The sequence below is a fragment of the Perissodus microlepis genome, chromosome 2 (genome assembly GCF_051167445.1).
Source record: "Perissodus microlepis isolate ML-2025 ecotype Zambia chromosome 2, ASM5116744v1, whole genome shotgun sequence".
Lineage (NCBI taxonomy): Eukaryota > Metazoa > Chordata > Actinopteri > Cichliformes > Cichlidae > Perissodus > Perissodus microlepis.
In genome coordinates, this window is record NC_140462.1 from 5,002,582 (window position 1) to 5,021,404 (window position 18,823).

At 45.6% G+C, this 18,823-nt stretch overlaps 1 protein-coding gene across 13 annotated transcripts in view; it reads right to left on the reverse strand.

Annotated features, from left to right (window-relative positions):
* Positions 1–1,287: 1,287 nt before the first annotated feature.
* Positions 1,288–18,823, reverse strand: part of tenm2a (teneurin transmembrane protein 2a) — a 209,646-nt gene continuing 192,110 nt past the window's right edge. For all 13 annotated transcript variants that reach the window (XM_084941579.1, XM_084941570.1, XM_084941564.1 and 10 more), the window contains 20 exons: positions 17,658–17,919; positions 17,112–17,379; positions 15,757–15,900; positions 14,504–14,753; positions 14,104–14,124; positions 13,730–13,959; positions 12,398–12,552; positions 12,004–12,105; positions 11,592–11,765; positions 10,871–11,508; positions 10,438–10,613; positions 7,107–7,342; positions 6,718–7,014; positions 5,915–6,472; positions 5,557–5,826; positions 5,048–5,458; positions 4,822–4,932; positions 4,462–4,729; positions 3,939–4,069; positions 1,288–3,763 (listed from right to left, as the gene is read on the reverse strand). In XM_084941579.1, the coding sequence (XP_084797705.1) occupies positions 3,026–3,763; positions 3,939–4,069; positions 4,462–4,729; positions 4,822–4,932; positions 5,048–5,458; positions 5,557–5,826; positions 5,915–6,472; positions 6,718–7,014; positions 7,107–7,342; positions 10,438–10,613; positions 10,871–11,508; positions 11,592–11,765; positions 12,004–12,105; positions 12,398–12,552; positions 13,730–13,959; positions 14,104–14,124; positions 14,504–14,753; positions 15,757–15,900; positions 17,112–17,379; positions 17,658–17,919 (5,440 nt within the window). In that variant the 3' untranslated portion in view covers positions 1,288–3,025. The remainder of the gene's footprint in view (positions 3,764–3,938; positions 4,070–4,461; positions 4,730–4,821; positions 4,933–5,047; positions 5,459–5,556; positions 5,827–5,914; positions 6,473–6,717; positions 7,015–7,106; positions 7,343–10,437; positions 10,614–10,870; positions 11,509–11,591; positions 11,766–12,003; positions 12,106–12,397; positions 12,553–13,729; positions 13,960–14,103; positions 14,125–14,503; positions 14,754–15,756; positions 15,901–17,111; positions 17,380–17,657; positions 17,920–18,823) is intronic.

Sequence of the window (18,823 nt, forward strand, 5' to 3'; positions counted from 1 at the left end):
CATGGTATCATCCTGCTTCGTATCAATGGTTCAGCCTGATGTTGGTGTAACAGTGTGGGGATATTTTCTTGTACCACGTTAGCACTGTTTAAATGCCACAGCTTAGCTGAGGATAATTGCTTACCATGTTTGTCCCTTTAACCATCTTCTGCTGTCATCTTTTCACAAAGCTCAGATCTCCTCAAACTACTTTCTTAAATATATGACAGTGAGGTCACTGTATTTAAATGGCTTCTACAGTCACCAGATCTCAAGCCAACAGAGCACCTTTGGGATGTGGGGTAATGGGAGAGTTACATTATGGACTTTGTGATGCTGTCATGCCAATTTGGAACAACATCTCTGAGGAATATTTCCAGAACCTTCTTTAGTCTGTGCCATGGAGACTTGATGCAAGTCTGAAGGCAAAAGGGAGTCCAACCCGGTACTGGCAAGTTGTACCTAAAAGAGCGAGCAGTGAGCGTAGGTGGACAGTAAATTCTACACATTGTAATTACATCACTAATACCCATTAATACAAACATTTTTAATGTTTATAGGAAACATTTACTAGAGTAGTTGCTGGTGGCATGGACATGAAAATGTCAGAGTTATATTTTTTAAACTGTGTTGTCTGAGCTGGCGATATATCAGATCCTGCCCTGTGCCTTATCGCGATAATTGCCTTGGCAACAGTGAGAAACCCCTAAAAAAAAAGAGGGAGACCACAACTTCACCTGTCAAACCTGGCAGGTGTATTGCTGGAGACTAAGAGTGAAAGTGCAGGTTCGAGTCTGAGGTTGTGTTTTTTGGGAGCTTTTAAATTTGTAAGCAACATCATCAAAGGCACTGCGATATCATCTGCGACCGCACGCTCCTCCTTTATAATTAAGCCTTCATTGAAAATGCTGTCACATCTACTTTAGCTTATGTAAACATGCCCAAGTAAGTGTCAAGAGGCAGCAGATATAAAAAATGTAGCCCCCCCCCCACAGAGCATAGACGAGAGGGAAATGGTAGCTCTCTGTGTGTTTATAAAACACTGCTGTTAATTACCTCTTATTTTCTGAACAAACCTAAGGAAATGATATACAGTTAACAAAGAAAGGGCTGGGTGGGGGCTGCCCGTTTTAATTATTGGAACTTTCCAGTACCAGCAACAAGCTCAAAGATACCTTTGAAATGCATTTCAGCATCACACAACTAATACGAATGCATGTCATAAAATAATGAGGATGTTCCGTATGAGTAACATCGGTAGTCGTCAAACGGAAAAGTGGGATGAAAGTGAAGTACACGTCACTCGGCTGAAGTAAACAATTATGTTTTATTGATAAGGTTTCTCAGAAGAGTCTCGTTTTCAGCGAATGTATAAGAATCATCCTTTGATAATACTGATTTGGTACATTATGACATCCAGCACGAGTCTCTTCACAGTGAGAGGGATCCATTACTGCTACTGCTGTTGGGATCTAGGACAGCTTCCGAACAAAAAGAAAAAAAAACAACCCCCAGTCAAAAACAACAAACTGGGGGTGGGGTGGGGGGGTCGATATTGTAGATATGGAGTATTAGAGTGCCACAAAACTCTAGAGTAGTAAGACCAGCTAAAGATTTTGCACATTACAAGCCACTTCCTCTTAGAAATATAAAACTTGATAATCTGAACAATATTCTACTGTGCTGCATAAAGGTAAGTCTATACACTGTACATCGAAATATATTTCGAAAAAACAGATTTCACAGTTTTAAAGACTTTATTTAAAGTATAAACTGTTTTTTTTTTTTAAAACACTTTATTACATAAATTATTCTTTTTGAGAGTGACTATTATTTGCCCTGGCAGCAAACGGAAATGAATACAAAAAAACCCCAAAAATGAACAATTTCTTACATATCTTACAAAAGAAAATAAACTCATCCATTTAATGTTCATATTGAATAGAACTGGTGACTCATTCATGATTGTCATATAGTACTAAGAATAAATAAATTAAAAAAACGAAGAAGAAAATCAAATAAATACTAACGTAAGCATGTTGTCTGAACTCTGTGATCGGTGTGTTTGATCGTTCTGTACAGAAGTGCCTTATGTGAAAGTCTCACAATTCTACCGCGACTGGAACGTACAAAACTACGGCATCTACAGTATACGCAACATCCTGAAATTCAGTGTAGTCGGACACATATGTAAGTAGTATGATTCTTTTCCCCGTTTCAAAATAAACAATGCCGTGTGACACCACTGTCCACAAATATAGCCATCACATTTTTTTGACTTTGTTTTTGTTAAAAAGTTTACTTTGTAGTCTGTTAACAGCGTGGATTTTTCAAGGATGCCGTTAGCCCGCGTGTTGCTTGGTTGGGTGTCCGAGGTGGACAATGGGAGGCCTGAGACAGGGAGATGACTCATAGTGGTGGGCAACTCTTAGCGTTGCCGTGTCTGTCGCTGTGCACGACGTCCTCCTTTTGATGAGCAGTTTTAATGGCGGCACTCTGGAGTGGCTCTGCCTCCACTTTGGTCCCTTTTTTTTGTTTTTTTTTTGCCTCTAGCGTCGATTAGAGACAGATAAGCCTCGATCGCAGAAGCCACCGCAGTGCAAACCCTCCGTGTTACCAGTAGCTGTCATGGACGCTCTCAGTGTGACCCAAAAAATATGGGCAAAAATATCACTATCTTTTTTAAAAAGGGGAATCTTCTTACTCATTAAGCAACAGTTCTCAAAGTTCTTCAGTGCTTTTTCAGTTGTTCAAAGTTTTTTCAAAAGAAAAAAAAACAGAACAAAAAATCTGACTGACTAAACTGTATTTTTTATTTGTATTTTTATTTTTTTGCCTGTGGCAGTAAAATTAACAATGTGTTGTCTGGTAAGTCATTCTTTTTTAAAAGTCCCTGCAGCGTTCCGTGAATAACCCCGTTTGTTGGTTAAATCTCCATGGGTTTTAAGAGGAGGGAGGGTAAGAGAAAAAAAAAAAGGAACCGGGACAAAATCTCGAGATGTGAAAGTGGGAGAGAGTGGGAAGAGTCCGCCCTTCCAGTGGGCTGTTACCTCCTGCCCATCTCGTTCTGTCTGAGAAACTGGATGTTGTTGCTGCTGTCAGCCAGTTCTGGATACTGCTCCACAGGCAGTACGTAGTAGCCGTCATAGCCCTGTACCCGACCTGTCGTTAGGAGCTGCTGTCTCTCCCCTTCTGTCCAGAGGCGACTGCCTCCCTTTCCGTCCCTAGCTCGCTGCTGTTCCTTGGCCCAGGCCCCCGCCAGCGCCCTCTGCCTGGCCAGCTCCAACAGTCTTACCTTCTCTTCGTCCAGCACGTCTGCAGCGAGCCCGTACCGAACGCTCAGTAATAATGACGGAACTGCAAACTCCACGGTCACTCCTCTCCTCGACCGCCCGCTCACTGTCACATTGATTCCGCTCTCCAGTGACTTGCGCCCGTTTGTAAGCCCCAGGGCCAGCAGGTCGCTGTCAGCAGAGCCTACCTTCACAAAGTAGTGGCAGTCCTTTCCATCCTGTGTGTAATGCGTGCCTTCGAGGTACTGCGCACCATTGAGCACCAGAGCCACTTTGCGGCTGTCTTCGCTGGCCAGTGCCGACACGCCGGCCACCACTCTCCCCTCCTGCAGCGCCACCATTACTCCTCTGCCTATTATGGGGGTGCTGGTGCCGAACCAGTGGCCGGGCTTGTCCTTGCGCCTGCGACGCTCCTTGTTGAGCAGACGACCCTCCAGGGCCATGAAGGCCTGGTTGTGGCGCTCAGCTGCTTGCTGCACGCCGGTTATGAGCTATATAGAAAAAGTTAAAGAAAAGCTTTGTCACTTTTTTGAAAGAGATGATAATGTAATAACACACAGCTGACCGCAGTGAGTAAATACAGGGCACATTTATATTAGATTTAAAAGAAAATGGTCAATATTTGATTTAATAATGAGAGTGGGTATATATTTTAAATAGGTGTACCTGTCCGTTCTCACAGTGCTGGGTGGCCTGCAGCTCATACGGTGGCTCCACAAAGTAGAGCGAGTGTCGAGGGAACCCTGGGATTATGTTACTGAGCTGGAAGCCAAACATTACCAGCCAACTCTTCACATCTACAGCAAGCAGACGAGGGGAAATTACTTTTGCTGAATGACAAAGTTAAACACAGTAGCAAATGAAGCAGTGGTTTTAGTATAACAAAAAACCAAAAAACTGAAAGCGTGTTTGCTTTTGTGACTTATCTCGTCCGTGCCATCTGTAGTACATTGTTACTAGCATAAACTATCTAGTCCACAACAATCTGTTCTGCTGAACACTAGAGATTCCTGACAGTCTCAGGACATAAGCTAAGATGAGCTTGTTAAGTAAACTAGAAGCGTTATTTTCCCTGCTTTTTAATATGCCAGGAAGAAACACAGCCAACCATCTGAGACAGAGTACAAGGGCTAAATATTCATACAACACATTTCACCATTTGGCCCTCATAATATTTGTAACTATCTACCTGTGACGTAGTTTTTAACATCCAGCATGTCACTGAGTGGGTTGTTGTTCTTGAACATATACAGATTAAAGGGAGCGGGATCTTTTCCTATCTTGGGCCACATGCTGTAGTCGGGTGAGGTCCACCGTCCAGCCAAGACGTCGTAGTCCCGCTGGGTGAAGTGGACCAGCTTCGTCAAGGGGTCGTACAGGCCGCCGTGGAAACCCACCACCAGTTGGAACTCTGGGTTAGAGTCCAGATACACCTCACCGTAGGCGGTGTACTGGACCTGGGTAAGAGAAGCAGATCAGTCAAATATAAACAACAATGCGGATGGTGGAGGGAATAAATGTGGAACAGGTGTGATTCACAGCTGGATACCTGTTTGATCATTTGTCCATTGCTGCTGAAGACTGCTAGCGGTGTGCCGGTGTTGTCAGAAGCTATGTAATATTCCTCTCCACTGCTCACCTCCATGGCAAAGAGATGACCCTGATCAATAGACAGTTACAAATTCCCATTTTAGTTCAGGATCATGTTGTGCTGATTAAACAGTCTGCACCACAAACATTATAGGATGATCTTATAATTAACCAACCACGCCCACCTGGAGGTCATAGTAGAGTGACGAGATGTCAGAGCTGGAGTGATTGAAGATGTGCGTCACCCTGGTTGGATGGTTGAGGTCAGCATAGAAGAACTGAAGGTGCTGCCCCAGGCTGTTCCTCGTGGACACCCTGCGACCGAGCCCGTCATAGTGATATACAACGCTCCAGCCTCCTGGACCTCTGTTGTACGCCCGCAGGAGCTGACCTTTGGAGTTATAGTCAAAAACGTCCGTCCCACGCTGACTCAGGAAGCCGTCTTCGTCCAGGCGATATTGGACATCTCCCAGGCGCGTAATGCGATCTCTGAGGTCGTAACGCAGAGGCAAGATCCGGGCACTGTTCCCAGGATTCAGCAGGTGGAGGTTACCGTTAAGGTCGTAGCTGTAGCGCCAGGTAGACCAATCATTCACCTGGAAACAAACAATGATGTTTGTAAATCAGAGTTATGGATACTTCAGCCTCTAATGAAGACACACCGCACGGTTAGAATCCCAGCCTCTCTGCTCACCTTGACGCCACTGAGCTGCCCGTCTCCATCGTAATCGTAGCGGTACTGTGTGGTGTTGGCGTAGGGCCCGATTTTAAGCTCTCTCTTCACCACACGTCCCATGCTGTCATACTGGACCGTCATCCAGTACATGAGAGAACGGAAGATCTCGTACTGGACCTCCTTGATGCGACCGTGGGTGTCAAAATGCTTACTCAGTGTCATAACGGCAGTGGTGATGATTTGATTGATGTCGTAGTAAATGACCCCAAACTTTCCAAAGTGTTCTATCTGTAAGGAGGAAAAAGCAAGAAAGGTAAGCTACAAATACTTGGGCGTTGCTAAAACAGGAAAGTAAACCAGAAAAAATCTTCTGCACCTTTCCAGAGATCTCATCATATCGGTAGAGGTCAACAGGCAGTGGCGTCTCACTGATGACCGGCTTCATGCTGGCAATCCGGAAGCTGTTGTCATGGTAGGTGTAGTCGAACCGCGCGTTGACCATCCCCTCCTCACTGAAGCGATAGATCTGCTTGTCGATAAGCGGGCCCATTTTGCGATAGCGGATGGTGCAGGAGAAACCCCCGCTCTGCAGGTTGACCATCTTTAGCACGCCGGCTGTCTCGTCGTACCCAAAAGTGACAGCGGTGCTGTCGTAAACGATCTCTGACAGCTTTGTTAGCTTGCCATACTTGTAGAGGACACGGCGCCCGGTGCCCAGGTAATGTACGGCCTGAGGTCTGCCGTCCTCACTGAAATCGTGGATGATGGAGGCGTTGCTCTCCGGAGGGTTGTAGGTGTTGCGAATATAGCCAACGGACACGTGCGTGAACATAGTGTGGCGAGCGACACTGGGCATCGTGACAGCTGTGACTCGACCCGAGGCGTCAAACTCAAAGACGTACTGCCTCTGGCTTTGCAGGAGCAGCACCATGGACTGGAAGCAGAGCAGGGAGGTGAAATACGGATTAATATAATAGCATTATCACTGGGTGACTTGTCTCCTGTGAAATAGCACCAGGAGTAATTTGCTCTCTCTCCTGACAAATCTGAACCTTCATAACCATAAAAATGATGTATTATTTCACTCAGTCCTACAATCCAAATTACTGTACTTTCTTGCTAATGCCTTCCTCTGGATGTGACTTTGCGGATGACAGTGTTGAAGATAAATGCACTCACTTTGTCAAGATAGCTGTAGCTCCACACCTTCCCGTCTACAAAAGAGCGAGACAGGATGCGTCCCTGGGGGTCAAATTCCGTCCTCTCACTCATGCTTCCCCTCTGCAGCCCTACAAGCTGTCCGGTGGCGGAGTACGACACGTTGACTACGGCCAGGCTGCTGCTGGGCAACCACATAGCTGGCCGGCCCTGAGCGTCGTACATGATGCGCAGCGTGAACTTGCGGTGATCGTCGTAAATCTTTTCCGTACGGGTGTTGCGATCAAAATCGATGGAGAGGAGATTGCGGCCATGAGCCTAAAGAAAAGGAAGGCGTTTGTCAGGTAAGTTAAGTGAACTGCACATGTGGATTTTAACAAAGCAGTGGACAGGTTAGTAAAATTGGTTACCCTCAGCTTCCTCCCAAACACGGTGATCTTGCCCTTGGTCTGCTCCTTGCGCAGTCGCCACTCAATGGAGTTGAGACCATTGTCTGTAGGCAGAGTGATGTTCCTTCGGCCGATGGTTGGACTGACAGAACCCGCCAGGATGTGCGGCTCTGTGTGGAAACTGATGCCCATCCCATTGGCGTACATCACTCTTAGGGTCCCATTGTTACACAGCTGATAGCTGTTCCTCACCTGGTCTGTAGGGGGACACCAGCAGACACGGCATCAAAGACAAGACGAGAGGCACACAAGAATTCCAGGTTCCAACTGAATAGCCAGTGTCTTTTGGGAAGCTTCCACAATGAGTGAAGTGACCTGGAAATATGGGTGTGGCGACCATAATAAGAGCTGGTAAACACTAAAGTGCTTTAGTGCTTCCTTTATGACTTCCTTAAGCACAGGCTACAGCGGACTATGAAAGGAAAGAAGATAATGCTTGAGAACAAAGTGATGACTAGACTGCTAAACTGTCAGCCTAATGCCACATCTGGAGCTGATATACAAATACTTCGAAAACTTTTAACAATTTGTTAAACCAACTCGAAACGTTCCACTTTATTTAAATCTGCTGCTGCCTCACGTGAAGTATTTTTCAGCATGAGTTTACAAAAGCGGTATATAAATAAAGCTAATTAGCCATTTTAAAATAATGTAAAAGGGAAGGTTGTTTAGTTTAGTGTTGTGTGCTTATATCCTTGTTTTGGGAGCTGCTGCACTCACTGCCAACTTTTAGGATTATCATTACTTAATTTTGCTCCAGAGATGCTGAAAGCCCCAATAAAGAATGGGTTAAAGTTGATTCAGCGGAGAGAGACAGAAAGAGAAAATACAAGTGGACAGGAGGAGGAGCAACTCTTAAGACAACACCACCGCTGTGACAGGAAAAGATATTCTTCTTAGAAACTCCAATCTAACTAATAAAGTGGAAAGTGCTCCATCTTTGGGCAATTTCAGCTTCTACCTGGCACACTCAGGTCAACAGCCTCCTCATATTATCAAACAGCTTAGTGTAAGTGCAGTCTCTTTGCCTACATCTTTGCAAATTCTCCTCTGCACCTTTCCTTTGCTTCATGACGTTTTCCACTGAGGTGAATGAAAAGTGGTTTGAAAAAGAGAAAGTCTGACTATTCAACTGCAACCTAAGTTCTTGTGTTGAGATCCAAATGACAGTACCTCAGAAGAAGCGTAGTACCCAAATCTTAGCGAATCGAAACCTGAAAGTATTCGATTCAGGTCAGACAGTTGGTAAAAAAATTATAATCTATGAAATCAGAATAGCAATGTGAAGGTACTAGTTTCATGTAGAGGATATTGGCAATAGATAGGATATGAACACTGGTGAGGAGAATACATTACGTTTTATGACCTTTCAGGCAAGGATACATAGGATCATTCACTCTGAAAATTACTGTACGTACAGTAAAAGAAGGTGAAAAGATAAAAAAACACTGTAGGTTCCATCAGACAAGTTGTATCATTTTATCTTTGCACTGCTTTTCAACCGTACTGCATTTTCACTGTGGTCTGGGAAATGTTACATAAGCTTTCTACTGTTTGGATGAGCTGATTCTGTCAGGTAAACTGCAGCCTGTGTTGACAGATTCACGTATTTACTCTGTTTTTTTACTGCACAAAATCCAAGCTTAGACCCGACGGACCAATCAGAAGTGATCCGACAGAACGGGCACTTTAGCATCTGATGGCGATGGGAAATCCGAGTCACAGAGGCTTACGTCAGTCGGAATCAGATCGTGTCCATTAAACGTTTGCGGCCCTGATTTCTGACTCCTTCCCACAAACTGCGCGCTATTCTAAATAGAAAAATCCTCCGGCTAAAGAGACATCGCTCCACAATCAACATCTCTCCAATTTATCGACTTCAACAAGAATAGAGACAGATAAGCCCGTGATTAATGCAGAGGCTAAATTTTCCCTCTGATGTCTGAAAGCAAGCTCTCCTCCCCACCCCCGACCACAATGAAGTGATTAAAAGCGAGATTAAATTGTTTTCAGCTCAGAAATATCGAGAAGATGCAGAGTTGGGAGCTTTCTTTATTTCACTTACAAAAGGTGAGGGGGTAGGGGATTGGATGGTTGTCTCTTTGAAGTCCTGCCATAAATGACAGTAATCCATAAGGCCAATTTGTAATAAAGCTCCAGGCACATTTTAACAATGCCTCAAACAGACAAGTGAAGCTTTTTCCATTGACTTGGCAGCAACAGCCTTTAGATAAATCTTCTCCGCTCTCTCTGTCTGAACAACCTCGTAATAAAACAGAAGCGAGGTAGAGGGATAGCGAGCGTGCGTGAGAGAGAGAGGGTGAAATGAGAGCTGGAGGGCCAAGGAGAATTCACTGTGCTGGAGTTAATGAAGAGAGCGAGAAAGAGCCGAAAGTGAGGGAGACGGTTAAGTGAGTATGTCAGCAGAGAGCTGTGCTCAAACCCACACAGTGCAGTGGAAACCTTAAGTTACTTACAGCCGTGTGAACAACTCTTCTCTTCTACCGCAACAGAGGTGGACGACTAAACATATATGTAGACGCAACGTTTTCTCAATGTTTTTGGAACGAGTCTGGTCTGGATTCAGACGTCCGTCACACGGCACCGGTCAGTGGAGGGGTGGGGGGGTCGGGAGAATTCTTCTTCTTCTTCGTCTTTGTCCCCCCACCTCTCTAAACAGACCAAATAAGCTCAGGGATCATGGGAACTGTCAGTATGTGTGTGTGTGTTTCTGTCTGTGTGTAAGGAGAGAGCTTGAGGGATGAGGAGGATTCACTCTACACGAGTTAATGAATTTTGCTGTGATGATATTCAAAAGCAGGATGATCCCAGCTGGGATTAACTATATATTGGTAATTTTACTCCTTAAGAGCGGAGCGAGAGAGGGCTGGGTGTGGGTAGGGGGAAAGAAAATAATCTCCTGGAGCATGCACATAACTGAGTGAAAATTAGAAGACTTTCAATTAGAGCCGGCAGGCCTGAGCACATTCAGCATCAGAGGGCGGCTGTGTTTTTTTGAATGCTAAGACAAAGCAGTGCTGGAGCCTGCATGAATCTCATTAGGGCGATGATACCACATAAACAGATCTGCTTCACCGTTATCAGGATTACTTAAAAGTCTACTCAGAATGACTAATGAACGATAGTTGCTTGATTTACACTGTTCCATGTTGATAAGTTGAACCCAGGATTAGCCTGTCTTTGTGCCACATCATTTCACAAGTATTTAAAAATTCAATGCCGGATCATTTTTCCTCCGTGTGTCCAGGTATGTGCTAAGCGTGTCCCCTACCTTGTACCACGGTGTATGAGGCTTCAACCGAGGACAGGTTGGTGATGACGGTGACATCGTCGTCTCTGCTCGAGCTCTCAATGTCGATGTTGATGGAGCGCTCGATCTCTCGGTGCAGACTTGTCACCATGCCCGTGGGGTATGTCACGTTGGTCAGTCGACCCTCGCTGTCATACCTGTGAAATGGGAGATTGCAGACTTGTTCATACTTGTGCCACCTGTGTGTTGAAAATCAAGCGTACACCCAACAGTCACAAAAAACAGTTTGGCAAGGGGGTGGGGGTATTTGGTTGTAGATATAAAAGCTAACACTTGGGGGCAGCAGAGCACTGTGTGAAACTCAAGGAGAAAGCAGGAATCGGAGGACGGGAATTGATGGAAATGAACCCGACAGCACTCAAAGAAGACAATGCACACAGTGTCACACACTTACTGGTAAAATGTGGTCCATCCAGTCTCGTCTGCTTTGGTTGCCAGGAGGCCCGTGTTGCCACTATAGCTCATCAGAGCCACTTCTTGGCCCAAGGCTGACACACTACGCAGCCCCCCACTGGGGTCCAGTGCAAGGGTCACCACTTGATTCTCAGGCAGCAGCACCAGTCTGAGCAGGCCGGCTCCTCCTCCTTGGCCCAGCCCATCCCGCCTCACTTTCACAGTATTGTTGCAGTTATCCACCAGCATGGCCAGCTCGCCGTCTGGGCTGTAGGTGAAGTTGAAAAGCGGCTCCCCAGTCACGAGGCTGACTGTCTGGATGTGAAGCCCCTCCCCGTTGAAGACGTACAACTCCTGCTCCCTCGGAGACGCAACTTCGTACTGCGCCGATCCCACGTACCCGACGCTCGAGAGGGCAGGGCCGGGCCGGTTCGCTCGCACGGCTCGGATGCGTATGTTGTTGAGGTCTGCAATAAAAAGAGTCCCGTCGGGGGACACGGCCAGGGAAGTCGGGGAGTTCAAGCCAGCGTCGGGGGCGTAGCCCTCGTCACCATAGAAGCAGTTGCAGTTGACGTCGTTCTTGCAGTCGCAGTCAGAGGCAGCACCGGCCAGGAGAGAGATTTCTCCATTAGTGCTCACCTAAAAATAAATAAATAAACAAATAAATAAATAAATAAAAACACCCACACTTTGAACAAAGAAACAACCAGACAACCGCATACCTGTCTCACTCGGTTAATCTTTTTCTCATCTGTTTCGGCGATGTACAGGATGCCGGTGTGGGACAAGGCGATGGCTGTGGCGCTTTCCAGGGCGGCATGTATAGCCAGCTTACTGAGGCTGTAGTCGATGCCTGGCACTTGGCAGTGCATAGGCCGACCTGCTATAATGCTCACCTTTAGGAAACAATGCAGAAAGTATTGATGATCCAAAAAAGTAGGATGCCAACATAAGATTCCAAAGTAGTAAGTAGTATCTTCCTAGAACTAATTAATCAGTAATTTTCCTGCAAAACTTAGAATTTGAACTTTTTACTTCTAAATTGGCTTTAGGAAGGCTAATTGGGACGAAATCTTGTCAAAAGCCTATGGTGAGTGTGCACTCTAATGGGTTTGCAGCCCTGTATGTACAGACCTGGTGGTTCTCAGTGATGCGTAAAATGACGTTGTTTTCCAGGACGTACAGAGAGTTGTCCATGGGGTTCACTGCTAAGTCTGTGGGCCACTCAAGACGCACCTGACGGGCAGAAACAGAAGTTATACGATCTGTGAGACGGTATCTATACCGAAAGGGTGCCAAGGTTCAGACAAGTCTCTTATTCATTTAAGTGACTGCAGCAGTGTTCACTTTCTTCTGATCCATTCATTTATCCATTGACTCTTTAATCCCTCCTTAAATCAGTTTCTCCCTGACCTCCCGGCTGGCTCTACTCCACAGAGTCATCATAGCTCAGCACTAAGGGAGCTCTTAGATCATCATCAATCACACCATCGGCTTTTGTCTCTTTTTCCCCCCCTTTCTCTCCCACCTGGCTGACGTCCATGCTGGTGTCACAGCTCAGAGGCCGCACGGCGGTCAGGTCGTTAGCCCCCAGCAGAGTAGAGATGATGCCATTCTGGTCCACCTTGCGGATCATGGTGGCGTCCACGAAATACATCAGCCCGTTTTTATCCACTGCGATACCTGTCAGCGGGGGGAGATGAACACCGTGAATGACGACTCATAACTCAAACACTGCGGGGCCATACCCATAGACATTTTAAGTCAATTAAACTTCACTCTTTCAGCCGCTGAAAATGAATAGCAGCCCGGGCCGCTCAATTGCTCAATGCTTCATCGAATGAGAGGGAACACGGTGATGGAACGGGCATTGAACTGTTGAGAAATGTTAGTTTTGGGATGAGTCACCGGGATGCCGAGCTGAACTCCCCTTAGAGGGCACCCGCAGACGGCACGCGGATCATCTAGAATGGCGAGTGATCTCTTGCGCTTCTCTTCCTTCCTTGGTTTCCTCTTGATCTCTTTTTTGTTTTTTGTTTTTTGACACCCAACTTTCGACTTGTTTATACCTCTCTCCGTTTTATCCTTTATCACTGGGTTGGTGTCACCCCGTCAGTCTATCAGACAGCAGACGCTCAGAGAGGTGTGACTCTTCAAGTAAAGTGTGCCCAGAAATAACTTCTAGATGCACTGGGATAGTAAACAACAGATGGAGGATACAGCGAAGGGTGCACAGAGTAAATGATACGGAGATAAATAGGAAAAAGAGCGGAAGAGCTGGAGGAAGAGAAGAAACAGGAAAAGGGAGGAACTGACGCTTTCTGACTGTGTGACGGGTAAGAGAGAATCAGCAGTTCATTGTCTTCCCTGATCGTCCCATCTTATCTCATGAACCGTGCATACACACACACATGCATGCACTCTTGCATGCACACAGTGTATATATTCTAACATCCGTGCCGCTACATGTACACACATGACAAGAAATGTGACAGTGTGACATCCTTGACAGTTTGGTGTCACAGTGTTCTGAGATCCAATGATCCACAAAAATAATCCCATTATAAGTTTAACATTAACCTGGTTTATAACCTCCTTCTGTCTCTGTCCTGCTTTAGTTGAGTCATAAGATGGGCGCATTATGAAAAAAAAAAAAACTCATCAGTGAAAATGTAAGCCCCCTTAAATTACACGTCTTGTGAACTGAACTGTGGATCACAAAGTGGAGGTCTCCTCAACAAAACTCATTTCAAAGGATATCTTAAGAGTCTATATCCGCATTTTATACTGTAATACAAGAAAATGCAATTTAAACAATATGAAGGTAACTGTGATGTGAAATTCCCCCTAAGTGGCTCACCTTTGGGGCTCATAAGTGTAGCTTCAGTGGCTTTTCCACCGTCGCCACAGCGCTCATCGAAGGGCAGGCACTGCTCCCCCGTCCCCGCCACGACCTCAGCATTATCCGACAGCAGCCGACCACCGGTTAATGACCGCACGCGGTAAATCCGTCGCGAGTTTGTGTCTGAGATAAACAGCGCCCCAGATACCGGATCCACAGCCATAAAGTATTTATGGGTTGGGTTATTACTGAAGCAAAAAAAGACAAAAAAACAAAACAGGTATAATTATAAAATCAGCCTGGATTTACAATGTAAATGATACTTTGAAGCGCTTTTGCATTTTTTTTCCCTTTGCTGGCATGTTGTTAATTTTTCATGCTGAGCCTCTTACCTGTGTCTGAAATCTTTGTTTCTTTAAGAAAAGAAAGGGAGACAGAAGCACAGCAAAACAAATGTTAATTCACACAGTCTGCACAGCAACCTACAGAGAGCAACACAAAGCTGGCAGTGGTGTGAAGAGCAACATTTAAAGATGTGTAAAAACACCCTGGGGAAATGTTATCTAGCACAGTCTATATTTCTTGCCAGTCCAAGTCTCTCACCTCACTTCTTTCATCTAACATCTTGTAAGCACTGAAAACATCCAGTCTTTATCCACAATTTTTCCTTTTCCTGGTGACTTACCTCAATATATCTGCAACATAGAGAAACCTCTAAATTCACAACTGCTTTCCTATTGATTACTATTCTATTAATTAGTAACTTACTGTCCCATAGATCTGGAGGTTTACCTCAGTTCCAGGATGCCAGTTGTGTTCATGGACGGGTAGACCCGGCGCACAAAATTGAGGTCCCCGACATACAGGCTGCCATCGATGCCCATTGCCAAAGCAACCGGAGCCAGCAGCTTGTTGCCGTCCGCGAGGCCGTTACAGCTGGGGCATGAGATGCTGCGCCTGCGGCCGTTTCCCATGATGCTCGTGATTACCGGAGGCTGCTCTGTCACAAAGATGTTTTCCCCGCTGCCTTTGTGAAGGATGCCTGTGAACAACAAAAGACAAACAGATATATCAAAAGCAGATAAGGGCTCATTATTCCACAGGTAACCGTGGAATCAGCTACCCCCAATCACATCCACCCCGATGTAAAAATGGTTTCATTTAATTCGTTGCTGGAGCCATCAAGAATGCAAGATTTAACTTGTTCAATGTTTTTTTAAATTTAATACCTGGAAGCCTTTAGCCTCGGCTGAACTTGTGCATAGTGAGCTAATTAGCTCGTTCAAACCAAGCGGCAACCCCTAGGGTTGAAAAACGAAGCCAACATAAAAGTGCCAAAACCCCCCAAAACAAAACTACAGTTCCCTTTAATTGGTAGCTATCAGCTAATTCAACTCACTGAACTGGACTTCACGACTGGGTTTGCGGTGACAAATATTATGTCAGCTCATGTCCAAGAAGCCGAGGTTCCAGTTTTAATGAATGAAATTCTAGTATTATTTCACATTTATCTCTGTCTATTCGAGGAAACGACACGGACTTGGTAACCGAGCTTACTGGCACTAGCTGATCCTCCGCCAACAAGCGATGGCCATAATGCTAAAATTAAGGCTTCACAATTGGAGTTCACAAACCAATAGGTGATATCATCTATCTTTTATATACAGCTTATGGCATACCACTCAAGCGATCCCGAACTAAGTTTTGGCAAAGGTGTCTCTGCCAACCACACCACCTGTCTCTGTTTTAGTAGCTGCTGCTGATTGGTCGGTGCACACTTTTAGTGGATGAGGGAGTCAAACTAGGTGAGACAACACTTCCTGTGAAAATCCTCACTGACAGGTAAAGTCTGGCAACTTCAACTACAGGAAGCGCAGTGTGGTCTAACCCCTCTCCACCATCACCACCAAGACAATAGCACATTGTGTACTGTAAACCTGCTACACACAGGGAATGGGCTAAATATAAACTGGAAGGCAAAACAGGGGACAAACAGAAAAGGCTTTTGCATAACTATGAGTGTGTAAGTGTGTGTGTATACGTACCACTGCGTGTGTTGAGTATGTGGTGCTTGTTGAGCGACCAGCCGCCCAGATTTGTGGGATCCAATTCGTAGCCCTGCAGGAGGGCCGTCCTCTTCTCCCAGAGGATGAGACTGGCACATGACTCATACTCATAGCCCACTGACACTACATGCAGGAAAGAGTAGAGGCAAGAGAAACGAGAGGGGTGGGGTTGGGTGGAGGGGAACGTGCAAAATAAAGGGATGAGAAAACATCAAAGAATCATTTAAGAAACAACATAGGAAGAGAGGCTGTGAAACTTCATCAAAATATAATCTCCCAAGTTCATTTAAGGTGTGAAACACAGAGAAGCTAGTTAGCACCTGTACCAAAACCTGCACTCGCACCTTACTAACACTCTGGCATGCTGTTAAATCAATTAAAAAGCTTGCTAATTGGAAAGATTGCCCTTTAAACCTGGAGGCCACGCTGGCTGCAACGGTAAAAACTTTGCTTGTGGAAAAATAATGCCCTGATCGTGTTCGCGTCCTGACTGAGCCACGGTTAATTTGAGTAAATAAATTGAACAATTAAGGGAAATTAGTTGCGATCAGGTGTATTTTTGAAGACTACTCAGAGAGTGTTTGTGTTACGTGCTTGTTTTCGTGTTTTTTTCATATGTGTGTTGTTGTGTTCCTGCTTGTTAAAGGGAAAAAAGTGTGTTAACACATCATCTCCCTCCTGAGTTAAAGAGAGTGCTGCTGCCAGCACATTTTCAGCTTCACTACAAGCAGTAATGCAGTATACCTGTGTCTGTATCTATGCTTAGCAAAACATAACCTAATCATCAGCCACGTATGTCCTTTATATTCTCCAGGAATTGGAAAATCGCTCCTACTCAAGGGACATTTAAGATCTTTCAGCGAATGCAATTTTCCAAACAGTGTGCCCCTCCACACTGAAGCCCCAGATGTCCACTGCATCTGTGGCCTGACAGCAGTGTTTGGCTGACAGCATCTGTGAGCGACTGTGACAGCAGAATGTAATAGCACTGAGGCTCCCCTGGACTCCTGCTTGCTGCTCCAGTAGTTAACTGCTAACTCCTCCTGATGGTTAATAACCCTTCACCACAGTTACGGCTGGCTGACTGAACCAAACGCGGCTTCAATGAAAAATAGACATAAAAAAAAAAAAAGAGCCCTTCACTGGGGCCATATTGCGAAGTGGATCCAAGCTGGGTTTCTGGTGTATTATCTCCCCTTCAGGCTCACTAATTAGCCCCACTCCCTCTGTCATAACCAGTGCTGTCTAATGTATTCAGGGTGTGCAAGGCTGGGAGAAAAAAATGATCTGTGCCCGCCAGCACAGCTTTTCCTCTATCCATCCCTTCCACTTACCGACAGCTTCGGAAAGCCCGTAGACCCTTTGCCCGTATGCATCTGTCTTATCCCAGATGTAGGTATATGCCAAGTTGGGCGAGGCGTGGAACCACTTCTGGAAGAGGTGGCCCTCCACCGCGACCATCAGGTGAACCTTCAGAAGGCCCATGGACACCACGGCTGGAGTCATGGTGACCTTGAGGAGGGAGCGATAACCTTGGGTCCTGGAGCTTAGGTAGCACAGCTTTAAACTTGTGCCAGGCACCTCGATCTGCTCATGCAGCACCTGGAAGACAAAGAGAGGATGGCGGGAGAGAGGGATTAGGGAGGATTAGAGAAAGAGGGAGTAATGGGGGTCACGCTTCCACTGATGGCTGAAGGACAAGAAATGGCAAAAAAACAATGGGAGAAATAAAGGAATAGGAAAGAGGGAATAAAATGGGGGAACTATGGAAGCGGAAGGAGAAAGAGAGCTACAAAAAGATAAGCATACAGGAGAGTGGGAAGAGAGCGAGGGAACCAGAAGGAAGATTAGCCGGCAGCCAGAGGTCAGTGGTACTGCACCTGTGTCTCCGGTATGATGGGTTTCTCCCCTGGCTTGGAGCTGAAGAAGGAGGAGAGAGGGGATGCAATCACAAGTGGGTCAGGCCTGACGAAACCGCTCAGGTCACAGCCTGGGATCGTGTTCTCTTCTGTCTTAAGCACCAGAGTGTCCATAGCATAAAACTGGCTCCAGGGCAGCCACACGGTGCGCTCCTGGCTCAGGAAGGGGGCGCGCTCGAACCGAAGGGTCAGTGATGCACCACCATTAGCTATCAGGTCAAACCTGGAGAGGTTTGCGAGAAGAGGACGGGAATGAGGTATACATGGGGAGTGCCGTGGTGGATGGACAGGCCAAGTTACTTGGACCTAAACAGAGCTTAACACAGCAATTACTCCACAACAACAAAACACCTGAAATAAATATTCCGACATTATTAATTACGGTCCAAAAAAACAGTACACAGACCACAACAAGGTGACAAGTTGAAGGCCAACCTAGCCATCGGTCTGCTCTGAAATATGAACAAGGTGACGTTAGAACACACGTCTCATAACAGAAGTGATTTTATTAGATGTTATCCTTTTACCCTTTGTCACTAAATTATGGGTAACAGCTGTAGGTTAATGATTAGTAGAGGAAAAGGTCACACACACACACACACACACGCACGCACACAATTGACACGTCTTATGGGAAACGGCCAGAGCTGCGTGAGGAGCTGCGAGAGCCTCTAACAACTGGAAGAAAATAACATAAAATCCGCGAGACCAAACAAGACCAGACGGAGACGTGTTCATTGAAGACCGCATCTGGAATTCAAGGTCAATTAAACATTACAAGAAGTTCGGATATTTCTCGAAGAAAACGCTGCAAAGAAACAAATGATGAAAGGCGATTGCTTAAAGAATATGACAGAAGACACGTAAGAGGGGGGGGGAGAAAAATGTATTTTTAATGCGTGGAGATCAGGCTGAAGAACCAGTGAATCAAATTTTGAAATAACATGTTAGAGATGTCAGCCAGACTTAAATTCAATACAAGTTGTTGGGGGGGAAATTGGACAGAGAAGTCAAATCAAAGCAGCCGAGAAGCTGGAATTCCTGCAGAGGAACTAAAAAGACATGTAAGATGACTTAACTAAATGTGTTTGGAAAGTGGCTATCAAAGAAGAAAAAAAACTAAGAAA